Here is a 25992-nt window from a genome sequence, read left to right as displayed (position 1 = left end):
CATCTCAGAGATGTAGAGACAGTGGTTTTATGATGAACTCATCAATGAATTAATGAGAGGGAAAGAAAACATTAAATCAAAACACCCCACCCACTACCTTCAGAACAAAAACAAAACCCAAGACTTTAATACTTAATAAATGGGTTTTCTTTTGAAAACAGTCCAGCAAAATGCCATTAAATGGATATAAAAACATGTCTTTGTGAGAGGTCATTTACTGCAAAGGAGTGGGGAATTCCCCTTCCTACGAAGCAAAGAAACGCCACACCTCGCATACCAGAATGACCTGTTAGAAAGAGCCAATGAAGATTTTCTGTGGGGTACACTAATATATCATGTATTTTTGAATGGTGAATATGTGCTATAGTGTGAACTTAGGATTTTCCAAGTGTTACTTTTGAAATGAAAAAATGTAATCATAGAAACACAGGAATATAAAAGATGCATTAGTTGTGTACTCAAATTTTTAGAGTATCTACCAAATACTCTAATTCTCCTCACATATTTTTCTAAATTATATTTCATTACTGCATGTTATTTTCGTGGGATCAAATTTTCTTCTACAGTTGCACAGTGCAGAGATAAAAAAAAATTCCTTATTGTTGGAGTAGTATTCTATTTACCATTTGACTCGCATCACTTTAAATTCAAAACAACCAAAAGTTTTTATGCAGAGTACACCATGTGTTAATGTAAAGCACGATTGAGATTAGTTTCATATTTTCAGTATTATTTTAGTATAAGTGATAGTGATTCAAGCTCCTTTTGTGAACATGGGGGTGGGGGTTGCCATTTGGAATGGTCTTTTCTCTTTTTTTTCTTTTTTTTTTTGTTTTTTTTTTTCGTCATGAAGGACCATTGCCTTAGCTTTTTTGGTTATTGCTTTTTTTTTCTTTTTTTTTTTTTTTTTTTTTAGACCTTTTCTTTTTTTTTTTTTTTTTTTTAAGACCATTCCATTTCTTTATTTTTTAACATCTTAAAGTCATAAGGACTTATATGCAAAGCAGTCATACACTTTATCATTAAAACCCATAGGTAAAATACGTACACAAATCCAACAAAAGGCTAGTACATAGTAAAGCCTAAGCATACTACTATGCAATATTATGAATACATAACTTTAGAGACTTCGGTTTAGTACTGTTATCTATTAATTTCTGAAAACATTCACAAAGATTTTAAATGCAAATTTTCATTCCGTATCTGGAATAGAACAAAAATTATCTATGTTATAACAACTTTTGGTCATTTGTGTTTGACCAATTCAGTAAATTACAAAGAACCCAAAGAATTCTGTAACTTTCTGTAGAACTATGTAATAAAAACATTGCATATGTTCCTAGTATGATGTCTTTAGCATTCATTTACTGAAATGTAACTCAAACATCAATCTCTCAAAATGTATAACCAACCAGCTGCTTTTTAATCTATATCTGAATCCAGCTTCATCACAAAACCCCTTTTAATACAAAGATGCAGAAGTACATTAGGTAATACTAATGCAACACAGGTGCAGTTCTAGCATTATCATTGATCAGTTGAATCATCTTCTCCATGAACGAGATTCGTTCTCCTCTTCCTCTTCATCATCATCTTGAAGCAGCGAGTCGTCCACCAAAGATTCTTCCTGAAACTTCAAGAGAAAAACGTGATACTGTTGTATCAGAAAATGTTAAAAATCAAAAGGCAAAATACAAATCTCTGGTATTTGCACTTTAATAAAAAAATTTGGTTGTGAATAGGTAAACATTAATGCTTTCAAAAAAGTACACTGGATGTATATGTCTAATATACATATATTACTAAATGGCAAATTAAACTCTTTTCTTTTCAACAGACTTCAAAATGACCATGACGCATGCACCTCGTCCTTAGACAGCTCTTCTGATTCTTCAATGTATCTATCATTCATGTGCAAACTGCTATGTTCCCATGAAATGTAATATGCTATACTGAAATCTAACGGTTTTTGCATGTTCACAGTATCTATGTTTTCATCCAAGAGCTTAATCTACCTGTCCCATAGTATCAAAAAGGTTGAATCTGGGATTTTTTGATTTTGACACCTTAATCAAGATTGAAATCAATATAAAAATTCAAATGATTGAGGCAGGGAGACAGGTATTTAGAGAAATTCAGACAAACTATATTACTATATTTTCAATTCCTTTCTGTAACAACATAGAAACTTGACAGACTTCAAAGCCCTTGAATATAAGTTGCTTTAGTCTCTATCTACATATAGACACAGGGGTGTATATAAACTATCCTGTCTTGAAACTTTTTTGATGACCACATCTAACACAGTAAACTCTGCACTAGCTAAAGAAAGGACTAAAACACAAGGATATCTTTCCCTTCTTTCCCTAGCAAAACTGTCCATCTGTTAGATAGCAGCTGTGGTCTTCCTTGCTTATTCTTTGTGTCTAAGGAATTGCTTTTGCTACAGTATTTCCAAATTCAGCAAGAGGTGTGAAGGTTGATTTGCAAAATTATGAAGTTTTATGAGAGGTAAGAGGCTCTAGGCTGAAGAAAGCCTAAAACTAAGCCTTCTCTCTTTCCTGTAAGCTCTTTAACAAGAGGGAGAAACTATCTTCATTACTCTTGCAGAATTACAGAAAGCATAGTTTCAAAGAGCTCTGTTGACACCTGACCTGTCGGTCAATGTATGCCTGTGTAGTCTGACCCTGACTAAATCACAGAAGCTTCTGAGGACTTAGATTCTTTCCCAGTATCTCCTGATGTTCAGTGAGCTAAAATACAACAGTGCTACAGTCAAAGAGAAGGAGTCCTGGGCAGTGCACAGTGCAGAAGTCTACAAAGCACAAGGCTGAGTGGCAGTAGAGATGACCAAAAAGCCAGGCTTCCATATAGGGGAACAACTATAAGGAGAGACAATAACTGAGGGGAGGTATGACAGTATCCCTGTATATTAAGTATCTTAAAGAAAGCGAAGAGAGAACATGCAGGTGGCAGATGCAATAGAACAATACTTGTTCTGGGTAGACATAGTTGAACAGTAGCATTCCCTGTTACAGGACATTACAGATGTTATTCTGATTCCAAAGGAATCAGATAAATTAATACAATAAACATATATAAAGGCCTTTCAACTACAAAGACACCACATTTTTGACTCAAGAGGTCCCTGAACTGCAAACCCCTAATGATTAAAAGCTTATCTCTACTTACACATTTCATACTCTTCATAACGATCAGTTGTTGACTCAGCAGAGTCAATTCTTTTGTTAGGCACCCAGGTGTACAACAAAAGAGTCTAGGAAGACTAGATTTCATAATTAGCTGGCTACTCACCAGGGATTTTCTAAAGCACTCAAGTCCAAAAGACTTTCCTCTTATTTTCATAAATGGACTAGGAACCTTGTTTTGTTATTAAGAATCTCACTCGGCTGAATTATATAGATCCTTTTTTTTTTGTTTTTTTTGTTGAGACATCAAGGTACTCAGTTTCATTCAAGTCTTAAGCCTGCTAGCCTCTATAGCATAGTACTCCTCAGCTGAACTAACAGTATCACAGTAGTGATAGATATGGAATAATGACAGAAACCTTTTTCATGTATTTACAACAGCTGCTATAAAACAAAGTTAAGTAGCAAGCTGACAAAACCACTGAGCAGCTAAAGGTTTTGAGCCAAGTTCAACTCCTAGGTATTTTCCAAAGGAATAATTAGCTGAGGCAGTTAAAAAGCAGATCTCTCTGTAGTCCACCTACCAACAAATCTGTACTTCCCTTCCTTTACTCTGCTGAAATGTTTGCATATCCCTGCATGCCTTTCCTCCATTACACAAAAAGTCTCAGTGAAGTGGCTGCTCAAGGAGACCTCTCAATAATGCAGACTCCTTGCATCAACACACTGCTGTTGATCTTCCCAGGCAGTAACTCCCTGAAGGAGATGTGACAAAATACCTAAGATGCTCTGAAGATTCCACAATGTAGTCTCTTGTTCACTCACAGCTCATGACCATCTGACAATGCTTGAGGTTTGTGTACATGAGGAAAGTAGCACTCAGTAAACTGGAATGCACAAATGTCTAATATGAATCCACAGAGGTAGAGGTATCTGTCATCAACTGGTACACAAAAAAAAAGTAGCATTTTTGGAGACAGACAGCAGACAAAGTGGCTTTCTTCAGGAAAAAAACAGAAAGTGAACAACACCAAGTGTAAGAAAACTAACCAAATGTGGTTATATCAAAGCAATTTCTGAAGCTGCTTTTATGGTAGATCTGCCAAAATGCCATAGGAAAAAGATACAGACAAAATACTCTCATCGAGTAAGACAACGTGCACTTCCACTTCAGCTTTTCTATGCCAATTATGTGGATATAGTTAACTGACACTAAATAAAATAGGAAGAAGATTGCTTGACTTTATCCCCAGCTGGCATTTATTTTTCTGAATTCACAAACATTGGTATTTTGAGTGTAATGAGTTAGATTGCATTAAAACATATTGCCCCACTATTCCTACATTAACCAATTCAGGTTATTTGGACAAGGCTTTAGTATTTCTCATGGACCATGATGAAGACTAACACTCAGCAAAGGTACTTCAGATGTCTCTACGAAGTCAAAAAATGCTCTGAATTATTCCTTCACCTGTATCCTCCAAGCCATACCTCTCTATAAAGAGAAATTAAAGTCTGAAATATGGTCCTCTAAGAAATCAGTACCAAAAGCAGATGGCACAAACCTGTGTTTTGGGCAAAATCCTCAATCTCTCTCATCTAAGTCCAAATCCATGCCTTCCATTTTTTAGGTATATCCTCTAGAGTTTTTTGTTGTGTAAAAAATGAAGTATTTCCATAAGGAAAAGTAAAGTATCTAAACTTTTGACACCCTAAACCCCAAGAAATATAAAGAAGTCTACTTTCTGATATCAAAATACAAGTTAGATTAAAAAATACAAGTATGAATCCACAGATAAAATTTTCTTTTTGAAAAAGCTGTATTATTTCATATTAAAAAAGAAAAAAATAAAAAATAAAAAAAGCAAGCTTACTTCTTCCTCATCAGGTTCAGCTTCTTCTGTTTCAACAGCTGACATACTAGCAACAGGCTTGTTCCATGCCAACTTGAGCTCCTGTCCTTTGAAACGAGATCCATGAATTGCAGCCTAAAACGAGTTTAACCATCTTAGTTATATGTGACTTTACAAAAGAAAGTCTAAGTTGCGTTATGTTCATATGAATTACTGTTAACAGGTTAAATGAAACTACTTCATTCACTGCACATGGAATTCATACATCCTTTGAGGAAAATGATGAAAATACATTCAGAAGAAAATAAGCTTGGAAAACCATAAATAATTTGGTGATGTGGGTAACATACTGAACCAACACATTCCTGTTTTTTAGTATTATTTTGCTGGGTTCCTCATCTTTCAAAGACAGATACAAAACTGTTAATGTATAACTTACTGGAAAAAGTAAGACATCCCACAAATGATTTAATACATTTTAAAAAACCCAACAACCAAACAACTAAAAAAAACCCCTTTGTGATTACAATTTAATCTACTGGAAAATGTTCCACTTCCTGTAAAGCTGTTGTAATTGAAATGCAAAAATTTTTAACTTATGGGATATTCATGTCTTTCTAAGTACCAGCTGCATTAAGTGGATGCTTTGGAAATAGTATGTTCAAATTAAAGTAACATGAATGAGCATAACTCAGCGTTAGCAACATTCCGAAATAACCGTCATGGTCACAAAAGATTTATAGTACAATCTGAAAGTACAGCATAATGTGAAATGTAGAAACAATTACATGTTCAATGACATCTGAACATGAATTGTGTGATATTAAAGTCCCCAGGTATAAATTTTAAATCTGTACATATAAATTTATGATAAATTTAAAAGATTCTATGCTTATTAAAATGCAGCTCAGGAGCTTTTTGTCCATGGTCTCATCACAATGTCACACAACTAGAATGTTTAAAAGTACTTATATGTGACATTTAGGTTCAGAAATAACTTGTAATCTTTGGAAGAAATTACTACTACATAAAAATGCAACATTTTACAACAGGGAATCTCCCTCTTCCTTCCAGGCTAAAACATATATGATCATAAAGCCTAGGCCTATTTTCATTTAAGAAGCTAAAATATTAGCTGCATTTACTTCACAATTTGTCTCGGCAGAGGTTTTTAATGATTACCTTCTACAACTTCTCAAATTGCCAGCCTTAAAGTCTGCTTTAGTTGTAAACACAGACATTCCAGTGGAAATATATTTTTATATAAGAATATCTTGAAGAAAATACAGCTTTTCCTAGATTTGATGGAACCCCATTTTCATAAAATTTTCATTTAGTAATGAAGGTGAAATTATACACAAAGTTGTTTGACAATTAAAAGTTTTAATGCTCACTAGAATGTGGACATCTCAAACACTGATCATAAATCCTGATCCATCTAAAGTATCCCCCACTTTCTGAAGCATATTCTGAACTTCATCTTGAAAACTCCACCTATTCTATTTGAGAGTGACTGAGGAAAAACACACTGCTTTTTAAATGCACTGAAGTGCAAAAAAAAAAAAATTAAAAAAAAAAAAAAAAAAGAGATGTATGTAATGCTGACTTCAACCTTACCACCAAACGTATGTTTTCTCCCCCCGTCCACATCTTTGTTCTGTGCTACCTTCCTTTTCAGGTGCTTCTTCTTCTTGTCTCTATACTTCTATATTTGGTTCAAAATACTACCATTCCCTGCTTTTTAGATATAGAAATTCAGCAAAAGAAGAGAAGATGTTCCGTGCCAATTTTTAGGCAAAACGTGTTCTAATATGTATTTTGCTGATAAACAAGCATCTGTAGCCAGATACTGAATAGATTCTTGCAATGAATCGTACTCCATCTGGGAGAAGTAAAGACTTTATTTGGACAGTCCATAAAAGCAGATTATTGTTCTAGGTGACCTATTTTTCTTGTCAGGGGAGTAGAAGTTTCTCTCTATACTTAAGAGTATTTCTTATGTAAACTACAACGTCAAAGAATATAAAGCTGCATAAAGAAGTACCCAATACCAGGAAGCACCAAAACTAAAATCCCAACTTTAATTCAATTCATTTGGGAGTATACTAATTACAACAGCTTTTATCTCTGAACGTAACTTTTGTTCACTGTAGAACTGTGTTCCTTCAGTACAGCTGTACAATACTCTTTTACCCTATCAGTCAGTATACACCATGTACCATTAATTGTACCTCCTTTTTTACAGAATAAATACTATCTCATACAGTTAGTGCTCATCATTGCTATAGCTAAGAGTTTCACAAACAAAACAGAATTCTGTGTTTTTGTAAAACATCTTTGGCACATGGATCTCCAAATATCTAACCATAAATGATACTCTAAGTGTTCAAAACTATTGACCTCAGTGGCTTAATTTGCATTGTAAATAGCAGTTATTTCTGTCAATCAGGTCACTGGTGTCTCAAGATGAACAAGAGAATAGCCTGGCCAGGTATGAAAACTGTGTTCAGGTAAACTCAAGATAAAATTTGTGCAAAATAGAAACATAAAATGAAATCTTTCCATACAACCATACTGTAAATATGAATCCATTCTTTCTGGAGTCCCTACTATTTTCAGGAATACTCCCTCCCAACAGTGATGCAAGGATTTTAAAGAAAACAAAATCATTTGCAGAACAACTATATTCATTGTTTTGTTCAGGATCACATAATGCCTATACCATGGACCAAGTAAGGCAAGAGTCCTGCTGAGCCAAATGTATAAAGTCCTAATGATCCACACGTAATGATACTGAATTATAATGTAAGTCAACTCTGGATTTTGGTTTCTAAAAGTTACTTCTGCAATTCTGTGCTTCTGTAATTTCATAAATTTCTAAAAAATATGCTAAAAAGGGGGGAAAAAAAGAATCAGATCAAATTCCATTCACACTACCACAGGTTTTCAGACAAAGGTAAACAAAATTGATCCCAAAGCAAATATATAGGTTCACTCTGCAGGATGTCAGTGAAATTTCTGGAAGACTATGAGGGTACCAAGTCTTCAGGTGAAAAAAACTGGCAATTAAACAGATAAACCCAGACATCTAACTATCAATTCCTAAATGTTTCTCTTAATTTCCCTCATACATCCTACACTTCACTTTGCTATAAACTCTTAAATTCCTAACTAATTCAGTATTATACAGTTCTGACATTGTTGTTTAATTAAAACTTTTGTATCAATAGATTTAAAATAGCTAGCAGTATTACATTTAATCAAATACAGAAGTGTAACATAACCAGAAAGTAGTTCAATGCTGCAGTGTATTTTCAAGAAAGACTATACTCACAGCTTCAGCTTCTGCTCTTGTTTTAAAAGTAATCACTGCATGGAGAGAAGAGTCGTCTATCTGGCAATCTTCAATTTCACCATATTGCTTTTGATAAAAAAATTTTAAAAGAAGTTTAGTAAAATAGTTCTCCACCTCTAAAACTGCAGTCCTAAATCAAATGCCCTCAAAAAAAAAGTAGATCATTAGAACAGAGTATATTTCACAGTCTTAATGCCATTGTATTTGTCTTAGCCAAGAATACAGTTACTTGTACTTGCATTTCTAAAACACCGAAGTGCTTTTGTCTCTGGATTTCTCAATTCCTACACGTATGAGGTAAAACTATGATAGATATGATTCCACTAGGCTATTATCAAACTCTTCCACAAAGAAATATTTCTTAAGAGTCAGGAACTGTAGAAAGAGTTTCAAAACTTAACTGTATTTCAACATCTTAATAACATGACCCATCTCTTCCACTAATGGCCACTATGGTACTGCTACCTTTGATACTGCCATCACTGTAAGCTGCAAAGACCAACAAAAAACCCCATCTGTGCAAGTGGACTGCACTGCTGATGTGCACAGAGTTTGGTATCATACCACAGAAACAGAAATACAGCTCAGAGTATTTTCAGTGGAATTTGGAGGAAGTTTAAAACAGCAAACTTGCAACCTGCAAAATTAAGTAATTGATCTTCTTCTCAGTGTTATCCTACTAACACTGTGAATGAGATTTTATTTGCTCATATTACTAAGTTCCTTTTTAACGAATATTTTGGCTTGTTAAAGATATTAAGTTTCCTGTAAAAAGAAAGACAGGTCCCTGTTGGATTTTTTTTTTTTTTTTTTAAAATCCTCTTGCATGACTGCCTGACAGGAAATATTAAGTACACTGAATGGAGTAGAATTTAGTGGACAAACTGGCTCCTGGACTTCTCCTTTCAGAGAGGACCACTGCAATTAAATGTTGGGGAAAAAACCCCAAACAAACAAGGGGGAGGGTGGTACAGATGGAGAGTCACATTATATTCTTAGTATTTATTCCACAAAATAAACAAACTTGCTTTTATTATACTTTTTTTTTTAAATGGAGGATAAGGGCTTTTATAAATTTATGTTGATTTTTCACCATTATATTTGCAAAGAAAAATTTGCTAAAAATTACGTATATCACTTTATCATTTTTTAGACTGAAAACAGAAAAAAAAAGTAGAAAAAGCTCTGACTTCTTAAGCTTAAGTACATGAATAGACAGAAATGTTTGGATGCCTTTTCAAGATCTACATATAATTGCACAATTTTCACTCTGACTCTTAAATTCAAAGTTGGGGAAAAGCACTAAAAATGTTCAAAGAAAATTTTCATTAAGCACTTGTTAAGATACTTCAACAAAGATAAACACACTACAGGTACCGAAAATTTGGCAATAAATCAACCTTTGTTCTCACCATCCCTTCAGCTATTTTACCTTTCTGTACCTAAAAATATGTAAAAAAATTACATATATCCTAAGCAAATAAATATGACAAGCCACTTTTTTTTCTTTTTAAGAAAAAAACCCCAGCCTTGTAAATGGTATGCGATTACAGGTACAACTAGTTGAAGCAATAGTGTAATTTTCCTATTTTACCTTTTCCTAATGCATCCTCTGCATATCATGCTAAAGATTCATTCCTACATAATATTTCCAGATGAACAGAATGAGGAGAAAGCAAGTCACTCAACAGGAGAATGTCATCCAAAGGAAAAAGAAGTGAAATTGTGACATACCGCAAAATGAGGCAGAAGATCTTCTCTGTCGCTTTCGGTAAACGCAGAGATTTCCAACGCCCTGGGTCGATGATCCACCACTGCGTGCACAGGAACTCCTCTGCCTCGGCCCCGGCCTCGTATTCCTCTGCCTCTGCTACGCGATGCACCCCGACCTCTCGCGTGAACCCCTCTACCGCGAACTGAAGAAAGAATCCCTCGCTTGGCAGCCTAAGATGTTTATACGTAACATATTGAGAGATTAAAATTCACACCCTACATATTTAGACAGAATTAACAAACACATATTCTGATGTTTCCTAAAACAACATCCCCAAGAAAGCCCCAGAAAGAGCAGCTTGCAGGTCTTAAAATAACGGAAGGTGAACATTTAAATAACATTCAGAAGGTAATTAACTAAAAGTTTATTATTACCAGATCAATAATAGGATGGAAATAGGAAACAAGAACCAGGTATCAAAAGAGCCCTTATCTGTGAAGATTAACTCCTCATAGGAAAAAGAAACTGCAGTACAACTGAAATTCCATTACCAAAATTTCTTGATATGGTGTCTAACTATTTAGTCTCTTTATTTTGTTTATCAATTTGTCTCTGAAGTTCAGGCAAGACTTTTATTCTGACCAGAATTAATGCAGCTTAAGAGCTTTTGGCCACAAAACTGTGAGATGTGAAACAAAGGCTTCTAAAGGGCCCCTCCCAAGACAAAATATTCACTGAACACTTGGCTCTAGACACTCAATAATATCCATTCCCACAGTACCTGGGTGTATCCCTTCTAAAGAAGTGGCATACACTCTTCAAGAACAATCAAAGGGCCAGTGACACTGACAGTCATTTAAAAAATAATTTGCAAAAGTTACTCTAGGTTTCAAAACCCCACTTACAGGTATCCAATTTCAACGTTTATAACAGGGAAAAAAAATCTTTTCAAATGCAAATAAATCTGCTATGTGAATCAAATATTAAATGAAATCATCATGTTTTTAATAAATCCTACAGTATTTACAACCCAAACAGTGATGGCACTACTTTAACGGATGTCAGTGACACCCCTCATGAGATCAATCTCTTAAGCTTTATATGTTAAATTCTTCAGACAATTTTACAATAGTATCTAGTTTGCTTTTTATTTTTTTATAAGCAAAATTCTGAGTGGTTTGGGGTTTTTTTAGTTTTGTTCTTCGTTGTGTTTTTTTTAAACATTTAAAAATGTTTAAATGAATAATTTGGGGCACGCTGACTCAACAAACAAGCTGTAAACTATTTGGATTTTCTTTCAGTAAAGGCAGGGTCACCTGGAACAGAAAAACAGGTTATGAGTCAAAGAAGCAACACATAAAATATTGTGGGAGTCAAAGTCAGAAGCACAATGTGTGAATAAACTGTTTTTTAAAGAATTTTTAAGAATACTGAAGAATCAAACAAACATCAAGGGGAAAAAACCCCATACACCTCTTGTAATTTGTACAAGGGATATATTTCATGCTGTTCCCTGAAACATGAAAGTGTGCATCACCAATGACCTGTTTTTCTCCATCTACTTCTGCTAGTATTTGCTAAAGGCTTCAGAAATAACTTAAATATTACTGTCCTGAAAGAGCTCTTTTTTTCCCAACTCAAAATACAAACAGACTTTATGAGAACTGGAGTAGGACTGGCGTGCTCAGCTATGACGGAACTTTTTTTTGAATGTGCACCTACTTTTCTATTCATATTTTACATGTCATTTAAGTCACATATATTCTGAAATGTAGAATTTATAAACAAGCTTTCAGTACACTTATAAAGTACTACTCACCATCAGAAAATATATTGTTAACTTTTGTGTCATCTCTATTTAACTGGCTTGGTTTATTAGCAAAACTATTTTCACAATTACCAAATCTGCATAACAACTTAGTTTTAAAGTAAGGTTTTAATGCAACTTCGCCGCACGTATGTGCGCTGCATTCATAGGCAGTTATACATAAGACATGACCAAACTTCATTAAGACAAGAGCGATTTAAGCGAAACAGTAGACCTGCTTAACAGTAAAAAGAGATAAGATTATCAGGTGATTTAAGCAGGTATTACACAAGCGTATAGGTAAGAAAGTGCACTATAACACAGAATAACACCCACAGCATTCGTAATTTCTCAAAATTAGACAGACATATGAAGAATTTTTTACGGCCATCTCCATTTTCTTTTTAAAAGCAAGTACTTGAAGAAAAAATTGTGTTTCTATACACTGAATACTTCTTGAAACATTATTTGTTTTTTTAAAGTTATCCTCTTGAAACCAACACTGTAATAGTATTACTTTTGGCACCTCAAGCTTTTTGATTAATCTCATTAAGAGGATGCTAACACTTAAGAATAGAAGATCAGGCAGTGTTTTTTTAACTCTTCTGTGCCAAACACAGAATGACCTTCAGGCAAATATTTAAAAACACTCCATGTTCTCAAGAAAGCATTACTACCACACATCTATAAAATATGTCATCTAAATAGTTACAGAATTTAAGCAGATTAGCAATCACGATTAAGGACAACACTATTTCTGAATTCCACTGAAGTAGTGGAAGTGTTTTTTTAAAATATTATTGCTAATTGTCTCCATCTACATGCAACTTAATACTGTACTCTGGCTAAAACCAGTTCATAATACAATACACAAGCTAATAAACATAAAGGAAAATATTTGATTAAAAGTTAATTGCTACAAAAGAAGAGACAAACATACTTCCAGCTGTAGTTCTGTATATTTTCGTCTTAATTCAGTAACTTCCTCCCCAGCTTGCATCTTCTTGTATAAATCCAGTTCAGTATCTAGTAACTCTTTCTGCATCTAAGAAATTGTTATGATAAATTATTAAGTTCCACAGTTCACATTCTCTACTAAGGGAACAATTGTTCAATAAAAAGCTGTAACTTTTCAGGTATACTGCTTGTTACACTGGGTTTCCACCTTCAAAAACAAACCAAGCACAACCTAATTTTTTCTCAAGATACATACAATAAAAATTCAAGATTATATGGTTATGATGATGAGATAAAAAGAATTTTTAAAAAAGCTGTACAACTATGAATGAATAAAAAAAATCTATAATAAGTACTGAGAAAAAGCGTCTAAATTTATTACAATGTCATAATGCAAAAGCACAAATGGTAGTTCTGTTCAGACCACAGTGGAAAAAACACAGAAAGTAACAAGACCTTTGCTAACAAAAGACTGGTCTCTGATGCACCTGAATTTACCCTCCAGGACACAGTATGTTAAAAAAAATTAATAAGGTTCAGAAAACATATATGAAACTGAAAGGTATCTCTGAACCCAAATTAAGACATGTTCACTGCAACCACTGAAGTGCAGGGAAAGATTTATGTGACCATGAAAATTTAATCTGAAGTTCTGATCCAAAGAGAAACCTCTGCTTTCTTCTTTTTAATGGAAGAAGCAGCACCCAAACACTTCAGTGACATCACAAATTAAGGCTAAAACTATGGAGGACTGTGAAACAGTTTACGTTTACACCCACTGATTCGAAACAACAGCAAGGAATGTTTGCAAAGGCTGCCTGTCAAAAGATGAAGGTTTCGCACTTGTGACAGTTGGAAACCAAGTATCAACACTGATAAAGAAAGGTGGTTTTGTTTCTTTGTTTTTTTCCTGGAAGCTTTAGAAGAAAAATAGCTGGATTATTCAACTGGCAACTTCAACCTCAAGTCCATTCAGCCCCATTTTCTGATTATCTACAGCAACCACAGGAAAAAATCCATTATCTCTTGTATAATGGTTTTCTAAATTTTCAAAATTGGAACCAGTGCTTCTCTCAAATCCCACTGTGTTGCAATACATCAATGACATGACAAAGAAGCGCTTCTGAAGTTTAATAATGACCAGCAGTCAGCACTCACAGAGCAGCCAGTGACGCTGGTGTAATAAAGACTTTTGCGTTTATTATTAGTGGTCTTAATGAAGACTTCTCTGTTGCAGAGCTGTGCCAAGTCTGAAGAAGAAAATACCTCCTTCAGGACACATCAAGGGGCAGCAAAGTTTTCTCAATTAAGGGGGAAGAGCCTTTTGTAATCTGATGAACTGGAAGAAGCAAAAACAGGTAAAGATAATGGCACAGTCACATGGGCCTCATCTTTCATGTCTTCAGAGTCTTCTTCAGAGCTGTCCAGGTTTTAAACACTTAAAAATGCAAGAGAATCAAAACCAAAGTCTTTCAGAAAATTGTCAAAGTTGTAGATTTTAACCAAAGACTCTGTAAAATCCTCACTTCCACAAAAGTCAGATGGGGCTGATTGGTTTTGCTATTTCAAATGTTAACAAAACTGCACACAGATAATGGATACTTTGTCTACTATGAAGTGGGTTTACTTAAAATGTTTCTTCATTTTCTATATTACAAAGGAAATGGAAAAGCAGCTCAAAAACTTCATTAGAACTTCAAAATTAGTATATTGCCTCACTTTTTCTTAGCACAAACAACTATCACATAAGGAAGTGGTGGACCAGGTTCCCAAGCGAAGGGTGATATAGGCAGAAAAGATCTCTAGATAAACAAAACTGGGCTGAAGAAGAACCACCTGAAACATAAACACACCAATCCATACAACAAATTAGGGATGGCCTACACATCACCATCACAGGGGCAAGATCTCCTTTCTTTTCTGGGAAATCAATGCCTCTCTAAAGAGCCTATACACTAATACACAAAACTTGTGAAACAAAGAGAAGGCACTGGATGTCTGTGTGTAGTTACAGGGCTACAATCTCCCTGGGACTACAGAAATATCATAGAAAAACAGACATGAGTGGAGTTGTACAGTGGACAGACAGAGCCTCTTAAGGACAAGCAAGGATGGTAAGGAGTAGGAGTTGCTCTTCATTAGAGAGTGCAGTATGAACACAAAGAGCTCTGCCTGGGGACAGAAGATGAGCCAGCTGGAAGTTTATGAGTCAAGACTGGTGGCAGATCTATGCTGGTGATATTGCAGTGGGTGTGTACTACACACTATCTAGTAATGTAAAAGTAGATGAGGCCTTCTTCAGACTGCTACAAAAAGCCTCCTGTTTGAATACCACGGGTCTAGGTATCTTCTGGAAAGGCAGCATGATTCTCAAGAATTGCATCCTCCAAGTTCCAAAGCACGCAGGAAATAAAGTTGGCAGGATGCTGGCCTGGATGAACGAGATGATTCTAACAAAACTTATATCCAAAGCCAAGATGTACAAGAGGTGGAGCACAAAAGGAACACAGTGAAATTGTCTGAGCATGCAGGTACTGGTTTGGAAAGCTAAAGACCACCAGGAGTTGAATCTGGCAAGGCGGGGTGAAAAACAAGAAGGGCTTTAACACAGCAATCAGCAGCAAGAGGAACACTGTGCTGTGAAAAATGTGGTCTGACTGCTGAACATTAAAGAGGACCTAGCAACAAAGGACATAAAAACAGTGGAGGTACTCAATATCTCCTACTCCTCAGTCTTTACTGGAAAGACTTGCCTTCATCAATCTCACATCCTGAGACTGGAAAAACCTGGAGCAAGAATCATAGAATCATCAAGGTTGGAAGAGACCTTTAAGATCAAGTCCAACCTTCAAGCCAGCACTACCACTATAACCCTAAACCCTAACCCTAAACCACTAAACCCTATCACCCAGCACCTGATCCAGATGCCTTAAACACCACGGGGATGGTGACTCCACCACTTCTCTCAGCAACCTATTCTGCTGTCTGCCCACCCTAACAACCTATGCCCATTTATCCATCAGGATAAATACATGCTTCAATTTTTTCTTAAAATCTATATAAGAAGCTACAGTTGAGTACATAGAAGTAATTTCAGTATTTCTTTTTGGTATTTCTTTTCAAGGCTGTGATCAGTTTAGGAACAAATATTTCTATAAAAAGCAAGATATTCCATTTTAAAAAGGTGATATAATTGCATCTTTAGGCAGCTGGTAAACTGGTAACAGCCATGTATCAACAAGAATGATAGCAGAGGAAAAATCTCTTCTCACAGGAAAACCCAGATATGGGCACCTAGATCAAAGGAAAACTGACCAGTATAATCTTCAATCTTAAAAGGTTAATATATAGACAAATTAAAGTGACATAAAAAGTCCCAGGAAATTACGTACCGGTACCGTTTGTTTTGTGTACTAAACCTGACCAGAAGATATTTGTGCTGCCTAACCACAATCTTTTTGCATAAGAAATATTATTTTTATAATTTCTATTAAAAATGTAAGAAAGCAATAGACTATACACAAAGCATTGGACAAAGTAAAAGAAAGAATCACAACACTTTTGATTTGGTTTTTTTGATCTTCCAGATGATGCAGTATCTGTGTAACGGCAAATACAGCTTTTAGACAACAGCATGGTTTTAAAATTAACTGTGTTCCTTTGAAAAGAAGGCAAAACCAATCTCACTTCAAAGAGGACTTAAAAATTAAACCAGTTAGGGTTTGGAATATTGCTGATTGGACTACATATTTTTATTCATCTGAAACAAACATGTGAATTCATCTATTAAAAAGCTGATCAAAACTTGAGTACCTGAGTTTTAGTTTTCATGCTTTTTAAAGGAGTTCCTCCTGCTGGTGATACACCTTTTAATTCATCCTTTAACTTGGTAATGCTATTAGTCAAAATTTCCAGTGTTTTCATGATTTCTGCTTTGTCTTCGGACTTCATGGCTTTATTCTTCTCCAGCTTTGAAATCAGCATCTGTCCAATTCAGGAAAAAAAAGTCTTTTTACTCAGCAACTAGTATTACAGATCTGTTTTCCAGTGGTTATTATAACTAATGGAAAAAAAAACCACTGCAGTTCTTTTGCTGCAACCTACAAATCAACACATAGGACTTTTAATAGATTGTATTAAATTAAAATCTTTGAATATCAGATTTGTTTCCTAATGAGTATCTGATATTTCCAATTCATTTGGACAGATTTGCTTGACACACTTGAATTATTTGAAAATTTTATTCAACTTAAATGACATTTTGGCTTTTTTCCTCTTCCTAAGCCTAAGTGCAGTCATGCATAATTTTCTACATCATTCTCACCTGCTCTTGTCAAACAGAACTTAGGCGTTCCTTTCTCCCAAACATATGCATTTTGCTCCCAAATTAGGCAATATCAATTAAAATTGGATAAGAATGCATAAGCTTGTAGGGTTATTTTAAGTAAAACAACAGGACAAATTAGATTAAGACTATAAACTTAAAATAATATGCTAATATCATTCTAAGAGAATGCTTATTTTATAGGCCCTTTCTTTGTTCATTCTTACAAATTCTGAAATATTTTACACTGAACTGAGATTTTATAACTGAATTGGTGACTGTCTTAATGCTAATATTTTACCTTCTGTGTTTCAATGTGCTTCTCCAAGATTTCTTGCTTCTTTTTCCTCACATCTTGTTGAAGTCGCAATGCTTCCTAGAAGCATAAAAAGATTACAGAAAGTTTCTAGACTTTGAAACATAATGCCAGAATAATATACTATACCTGGCAACTACACAGTATTAACTTACAATAACAGGGAAAAAATTAGTGACAGGAAATGCAAGGTACTAATATTTCCAACTATGTTTTGGAACACAATACATCACCAAATTAAAGAAAGATCTAATTATCTTAGTTAGATCTGTGCTGGGAAGACTTTATTACTGCTCACATACAAAGTAACACCTTACACAACTCCACTGAAAGCTGAAAGGCAACACATTACACTACCTCAAGAGGTACAGCATGCAAGTGTTTAAATGTGCAAGCACAATTATCTTGAAAGCAACTGTAAATCAAGTTCATCAATTAAAACACAGTCTCCAAAACTGTTACAAGTAAAAAGAAAACACATTCTATTTTCTAAACTTGAAGTGTCACCCAAAGAAAAGCACCTCTTTTGTGTCTGAACACTCTAACTGGGAAGTGACAAGTACAGCTACTCCATGTGCCAACAACAGAACCTTGACAGGTAATGGGCAAATCAAAATGAACTGAAACTGATCAATAAGTGACATAATTGCACTTGGAATGAGAAGCAGGAGGAGTTGCCACCCCTGCTGTGCTCAGCGCCTACTAATGGTGCTTGTGAGAAAGCAGTTGCTTCTTGTTCTCAAATACAGAATATAGAAGTCTCAGACAGCAGAAAACCCTTAAGAGCTTTGATATCAACATCTTTAATATAATAGTAGAGGAGAGGCAGAAGAGGATCAACTGGGATCAGATTGCAAGTGGAGTATCTTATACAAAGACTAAAAATGCACAACAAGACTGTAAATGCACAACAGCCATAGAAAAATAAATAGTCAAGTTTCTGTACGTCTTCCCAAATACTGACAAATTCTGCTGCATGAAATGTTAGTTTTCCAATATAGTGTGCAATCATTATTCTGAAGGGAAAGGAAGGTAAGGGGATGAACGCAAAAAAAAAGCTAGGGAGACAGGAGGAAAAGAAGGGAGTGAGTCCCACAAAATCATGTTTTTCCACAAGTACTAGTATATTGTAACAGAAATCTCTGAAGGCAGGAAGGAGCACAAGATCACATGAAAAAAGAGCCAATCACTTAGGCACGTCTTCAGTGTCTTTTCTCAAGAAAACTTCTACAGCTGTTATGATGAGTCAACAATTTTATTACAAGTTTTTTGCCATTTTACAGGCATTTAGCATCTTAACTTGAAAGGTAAAGACTCTAATTGTAAAAAACGTGTTAGGGGACAAATATGAAATGAAATTCCAAAATTAGAACTGCTTTCCTTAAAGTCTGGACCAATGGCAAAACTCACATGCAGCTACAAACTGCTAGTTCAAATTACATTAGACATAAATTACAGCAATTTACTAGCATTTGACCAGAATCTTTTGTTTAACAATTATACTGATTTCAACACTTATGTTTGGACCTAACGTATTATTGTATTCGTAACTTGTGGTTAAAAAACAGTAAGACAAAAAATGTCCTGTGATTTAGTTTTTCTAAGTGATAAGAATAAACTTGAAAAAGGAGCTTTTCTGGGCTCTCTTTAAAATTCTAAGCAAGCTAAAATATAACTGAGTGACCTGTTAAGGCCAAATACATTTTTGTTGCGTTTCCTTTCTAACATAAACAGAAAAGAGAAAGCCTAGCACTAGGTAAAAATAAAAATTGGTGCAGAAGAACTATAGCTTGAAACAACAAAATGCAGAGTCATAAATTCTCAGTTCTCTCAAAGAAACAATTTTGTTCGCAAGTACGAAATACACTGAGAATAAAGGCCAGTTCCAGAAAGGTTTAAGAGAGCAGAACAGTGACTATACTATACTCCCTTTCACTCACAATAGACAAGTCATACCTCAACGTGTAGATTCTGATTCCAGGAAAAAGTGTGTCACATTTTGAATTTCTACAGTTTTAAACCTGCTTACACTGCCTGAACATACACTGAAAAATAACAAAACAATGCTGAATTTTCTTGTAATATGTAGGGGAAAAAAACATAGTGAATTTAATCTTGCAACAAGTTTCATCTATGTTCTTGAGATGAATATACATAGTGCTCTATCTCTAGGTCACAAGTTCCCAACCTAGGTCCATTTTATAAAGAAGCATATTTAATTTACCTGTTTTTTCTTCTGTGCTTCATTAGAGTCTAGCACGGAAGTGGAAACAACAGGCAAAGATTTCTGTGCTGCCTTCAAAGCAGCAGGGTTGTACACAGTTTTTGTCAAGCCAGTAGAAGTAGATAAAACCTATAGGAGGAAATCATTTTATTTTTTTGCCAGTGAATTTCAGTCTTTTAAAAAACCCGCATGAGTGCTTAAAAATATATAAGCATCTTTTCTTTTGTCTCCTTTGATGATATGGAATATAAAAATTTGGTGTAGCAATTATATTTGGAGTTGTTGAAGTTAAACAATTTCTGAAGAGGCAGCACCACGTCAGATATGTAAGCTATAAACATCATCTTATAAATCCTCTCCACTGAGATTTTGTATGTACTTCCAAGTTTCAAATACATAAATATTTACGTATTTGAGCATAACTAAGGAAACAGAAGATTGAGATTTTTGCAAGAATAACTGTTGTTTTTCTTTTGTGTTTTGAAGTCTCAAATACAGTATTTAATGGCTGCATGAATTTTCCAAGCAAAAGTTCAACATGATTTTAGAGACTAAGGTCCAAAGTAGAGACAACAGTTTCTTTTCATATGCAGTTGGTGCAAAGTAGAGCTTGCACAATCAGCAAGAAGTAACTCAAGCACAAGGATGTGCTTCAACATCATACAGCAAAGGAAGAGACTCGTATGTCCCTCTGTTCTCTTTCCTATATTTGTAATGAGGAATGAACTTTCTCCATGACTTACTGAGAACACTGATGACTGCTTTACAATCTCTCTAAAACATACTATGCACATCTCCACAATACCTGAAGATTTCAACTATTTTGTTTTCTTAGTATGTTCCTTAAAGTATATTTTGGGGATGCTAGTATTGAAAACTCCACAGCTATATCCTAGAGATAATATAGGCATGATCTTGTCCACCTTGTTAACAAACAGCAGAAATTATGCAATTGGTATGATTTCCAGGAGTTTAAAAATACTTTCTATGTATGTGAAAAAACTAAAAGATGCATGCAGATTTTCTATGGGTCACCATGCACTCCATAAAATAGACACAATGTCCACCAACAGGAGGAAAAATAAAGAGACAGACAAGAAACAAAGACAGAAAAGACCAAGCGATTAGAAGAATTTATAACAGGAATGATTCATATAAATCCTTTGCACTTCAGTATGATATTTATATATTTCTTCCCACAGTAAAGTGTTTTCAAGAGTATGCAGTGCATAGAAAACTACAGAAAGAACAAGTCAACGCACATTATGGAGTACTATAAAAGGTGGTACAAAATGCTCTAAGCAGGCCATTACAAAGATGAAGGATTTTTTCTAAATTTATTAAAGAACATTAAAGTATGCATATTCCAATCATACAATTTCTATTACGAAGTAGCTTTAGGACAGGCTACAAGACAAACAAACAGAGGATCAAGCAAAGACAAAAAATATTGACACATTCCTTTTGCCCTGAACTGTCTTCAGGGCAGAGTAAACCACACCTCCTCATCTCTTTTATGTAGGAGATGTAAGGAGATGCCACAGCACCAATACAGACAAGTCAAAACCAACACTAACGTTTTCTAAATTTCTTCATACTATTCAAGAGAAGGAATAGTGTGAATAGCATGAATCTCTTCACAAGTCCACAAACTGTAAGTCCCCATACAGATCTTAAAATGCCTCATAATGACTGGTTTATCACCTTTTTCTCCTGCTCTTTGGGAATAGCTATCCCCCTTTCTCATTGCAAAGCTCTTGTCAAACCCCCCCGCACTCCATCAGGAACAAAAAACCATCTAGGACATGATGCCTCGTTTTTTTGGTGGATGTCAGTCATTTAATTTCTAATGGTTATAGAATACAGTGACTGCAAACTAAGCAAGGTATTTCCTTGTAAAGAGGTAGCAGTAGGTAAAAACAAGTCAAATGAAGTTTCAGAAACCTACTAAAAATGTCAAAGGAAACTGCTGTTTTTCACAGCAAACCTAGTGAACAGCCCAGCAAAATCACATCTGTACTATAAGACAACACAACAGAAGAACATTCTAGCATGAATTTACTCTTTGTAGAAAAATGTTTCAGGATAGCTCAACTCTTACAGAATGAAGAAAAAAAAGTATTTTCACTCAAACTGCAAGCTGAAGCATGTATTTTGTATGTAAAATGTAATTCAGGTATACACAGCAAGATTTAGAGTGCCAAGAATGGAACTAATCAAATTAACAACAAAATACATTTAAGAAGCCTAGATCAGTGCATTTAGGCAGACTGCTCGGCTTGAAATGAAACAAAGACCCATTCTCTAATATTACAACTAATATGACCAACTTCAAGTATTGTTAACTTTGTATGCTAGATATCTCTGGAGCGAATTTTACCCGTTAGATTCCACTTAATCCATCAACTGCCATACTGATCACACTGAAAAGGGGTGGGAGGGGATGTATGTGGGGAAATACACTGGATGCTTCATTTATTTCAGGTCAAGCTAACTCCCAATAGACAAGATATATACCTAGACAGAGGAATCCTGTTACAGGGTAATACTTGCTGTCTTTCTACGACAAGTCTTCTCAAATGAATGTTATAAACACTGGGGAAGCCTGTCCCTTAAGTGCTAAATAGATCTGGAAACATGCATTACAAACTTTGCTACTATAGTAAACACATCAACAACTTTGTATTCTGAAAATTGGAACCACTGGCCAAAATACATAGCTCATAATCACAATTCAGATGCACCTTTCCCACCTTACCTCTCTTTGTCCTTTCTATACTGATTAATTTCCACCTTTATCTTTTCACAAGTACTGCAAATTGTAAAACCAAATAAAAGGGTAAATATTTACAGCATCACCTTTTAAGGGGCACAGAAGACCCCTTAAAAAGAAAAGTCACGTTTTTATAGAACTGCTTTCTATAGTTTCATATGAGGTATAAAAATTTATTTAGTTTTAAAATTTATTTCTGTATACTTCTATACAACTCAGGATTATGGAACAGACCTAGTTATTTTTATGACTGAATAAAAGGAACCTGCTATATTAAACAAACTCCACAAAATAGCAGCTTTTGTCCTATTATGTCTTATTCTTCTTATCATAATTTAGCCATCTGCTGAGTTTTGATATATTATACCGCCTAAAACTAATCCTTAACAAATTATTTTATTCACAGTTATGAAACAAACTTAATATTCACACAAAGGGTTCCATAAAAAAATTAATTCTACTGAAATATGAGAGAAGAGAATATGAGACATTTTCTTACCTTTTCAGTTGTTGGAGTAACTGGCTTTGACACAAAACCCAGTCTATCCTTCACAGATAATTTAGTCACATTCTAAGAAAACAAAGCAAAATTATAGTTCAAATGCACACTACAAGTATTAGCAATCTAGAAAAAATACTTAAATAATAAAACCATAGACTTTTAAGCAACATTACAAGAAAAATATTCAACCAGTTGATAAAATTCATTATTTGCTTCTGCAATTAATACACATCTAAAATTGGGTAAGACAAATATGAAGCCAAATTTGGAATCAAAAATTATACTACGTACTTTTTGCAAGAGGTCCAAGACATGCTAGCTGGCAGAGGATTATCTGCACAGGCCCTTTTAAATACACTACAGTTCTTGTGTTCTATAATCTGCTATTTGCAGATTGCATCTGCATCGAATGCAGAAAGTTGTTTGAATTTAAACTACAGATGTGTTATGATTTGTGCTGGTCTTCCTTTCCAGAAATAAAACCAAAGCGGTGGCATAATGCTAATAATGAAATGTTGCAAATATAATAAAACATTAAAGACTATTTCTAATGGGAGTAACACACCAGATTCTGTCATTATTCACATTGGTACTGCGGCGACACGACACTCTTCCTTGTATGAGGGGTGATGTACAAATCCTGAAAGCACTTCTAGATACAGACCATCATTCTCTAATGGTTTTAGGTGTTTAACAGATAAAATATATATATACGTTAAAAAAAAATTAGCTTTTAGTTCTTTGCATAGAAACTCACTTTATTTTGAAATCTGACACCAGCAATGTAACACAACAATACTGAAACAATTTCAGAGCCTTTCAGTTTTTCTTTTTAAACTATGTAAAAAGCTATGATACTTAAAAATTTAGTACCATGTCAGGTAAAAAAGCCAAATGTCAATGCACTGAGGAAAACTTTTAACACGAAAACACCACTAACAATATAAGCAGATGCACTTGCAAGCAGTAAATGCACACTTGCACTATAGGAGTAACAGTAACTGGTACATTCATACACTACAGAACCCACTCTAGGAAGAACAGGCAACTGAATTTCTCACTACAACACAAACCTGAGCGACTTCTGTGTTGGCACCCTGTGCTTCCGCGGGTTCAATATTACTCGGAGGTACCGGGCCGAGCCGCTCCTTCACCGACTGCTTCACTACAGGCAAAGTGGGCTGCTGCACTAAGGGCTGGATCACCTGGAACACCGCCCCAGCCCCCAGAGGCACAGCGTAAGGTTAACAACAGAAGGCTGCTACACGCGTCATTCAGTTAGTACACAACGAAATTACTGCAATGGCATTTCCATTTGCATTTCTTCCCTTCTACCATTCAATTCAGGCTTTTTCACCTGATGGGAAAAATTACCTCTTCACGAGATTTATTATGTTATACTGCATATTTGTGCAGTGCAAGTGGCAATAATATCCATTATGCACTTGCAGCTTACAGAAGTGACCGAACAACTCTGATTTATTTCTATTAATTACATTTATTCAGCCTAACTTAAACTCTACCTGTTAGAACCAAATAAAACATAATAAAGAAGTCTTCTGATTCCTCTCACAACTCTTTCACCATCAACCATTTAGTTATGAAAAGACAGAATACAAACTTGTATGGCAAAGACTTTCACTTTTTACAGTGATACGTCACTTTTTATCTCCTGTATGTTTAACTTGGACAAAATAGGAAAAAAAAGGTTATAGAAACATGCAGTCATGAGACTGAAGAAAAAGAAAATAGAGCAGATAATCTTTGAACCTACCATGGATACCCTGACAGCTAACAGCTTTCCTTTTTTTTCTTTGACAAAACCATTCAACAGTTAAGACCAAAAAAAATGCTTCCAAGCAAGCTTATTGTCATATTTATAGCCCTCAGAAGGTCACCTAATCCATTTCTCCACTGTAGGGCAAAGTCAGTTATGCCATTACTGACAGTATCTATCTATCTATCTCGTTCTTACAGATTTCTGATGAAACAAGTCCTGTCACCTCTCTAGGCAAAAATGTTTCAGTATGCTTAGGCATTAGAAAATATTTTTTTAATATTTAACCTAAATCTCTTTGTGCTGCCTTTTAAGCCCAGAACTTCCTGTTTTATCTACCTCAGATGTGGAAAGCATATTATTTCTGCTTCCTGGCAGAAGCCTTTTGTTTGATGATTTATTATGGTTGACTCCCACCATCTTTACCTAAGTACTTCCACTCCTCTTAGAAATTCTACAGCAAAAATTTTCCAAAGTAATCCTGCTGATGAAATAGCAATGGTTAAGCAATTGTGCTGGACCAGATGAAGGGACAACTTAAAAGTCAATTGACTTTACATTGAAGAAAATTCAAAAGCCTGTCTTTGGTGCCTGGCAGACAAAATCTGGTTGGAAGCCATTACAAATACAGGTGAAATTAATGAACCCATAATTAATTAACACAACAAATCATGACAAAAATAAAAATATTTATAGTGTATGAAGAAGTATAAAATTTCCATACTACTAACTGATATGATAGCAAATATTAATTTCAATGAAAAGAGAAATAAATATTCATGCTTCTGAAAGACTTATGAACAAAAAATACCTGTTTACTGACTCAACAGTTTGTTAACTGTTATATTTTGGGGTAGAAGAACACAGAAGCCTTGCACTTAAAATTTTGATTTCCTGTTTTAAGTTTTTCTTGTTACTGTGTACCTTCTGTCACCGATAACAGACTTCATATTGCAGTCTGCTGACATGTGCTGAATGGCTGTTCTTGGTGAGGCAAGAACACTTAATACTGCCCCTAGTACTAAGGGAATTCATTCTCAAATCAGCAAAATCAGCAAGGTTAACTTAGTAAAGGTGGTGTGATGGCTAAAAATTAGGGGACTGCTAAAAATAACAAATATATAGATCGGATGTTTGCTTGGAAATACAGAGTTAATACTCCAATAACACTCTGGATAGCATCATCAGCAAATAAGCTGACAGCATAGTCCAAGCTATCTTTTGAGTAAGAGGGAACGTCT

General features: G+C 34.9%; 1 protein-coding gene across 5 annotated transcripts in view; it reads right to left on the bottom strand.

The window, feature by feature from the left end:
* Positions 1-924: 924 nt before the first annotated feature.
* The window catches only part of RBM26 (RNA binding motif protein 26), a 50607-nt gene continuing 25539 nt past the window's right edge, over positions 925-25992 (bottom strand). For 4 of the 5 annotated variants that reach the window (XM_017725798.1, XM_017725800.1, XM_017725799.1 and 1 more), the window contains exons 13-22: positions 24048-24179; positions 22972-23043; positions 19700-19828; positions 17461-17535; positions 16649-16819; positions 12819-12923; positions 10092-10301; positions 8337-8423; positions 5024-5137; positions 925-1633 (exon numbers count right to left, since the gene is read on the bottom strand). In XM_017725798.1, the coding sequence (XP_017581287.1) occupies positions 1544-1633; positions 5024-5137; positions 8337-8423; positions 10092-10301; positions 12819-12923; positions 16649-16819; positions 17461-17535; positions 19700-19828; positions 22972-23043; positions 24048-24179 (1185 nt within the window). In that variant the 3' untranslated portion in view covers positions 925-1543. The remainder of the gene's footprint in view (positions 1634-5023; positions 5138-8336; positions 8424-10091; positions 10302-12818; positions 12924-16648; positions 16820-17460; positions 17536-19699; positions 19829-22971; positions 23044-24047; positions 24180-25992) is intronic. The other variant, XM_017725801.1, reaches the window with a different exon arrangement.

This window comes from Corvus brachyrhynchos, unplaced genomic scaffold (genome assembly GCF_000691975.1).
Source record: "Corvus brachyrhynchos isolate BGI_N302 unplaced genomic scaffold, ASM69197v1 scaffold121, whole genome shotgun sequence".
Lineage (NCBI taxonomy): Eukaryota > Metazoa > Chordata > Aves > Passeriformes > Corvidae > Corvus > Corvus brachyrhynchos.
This window is presented reverse-complemented; position numbering and strand designations above follow the sequence as displayed.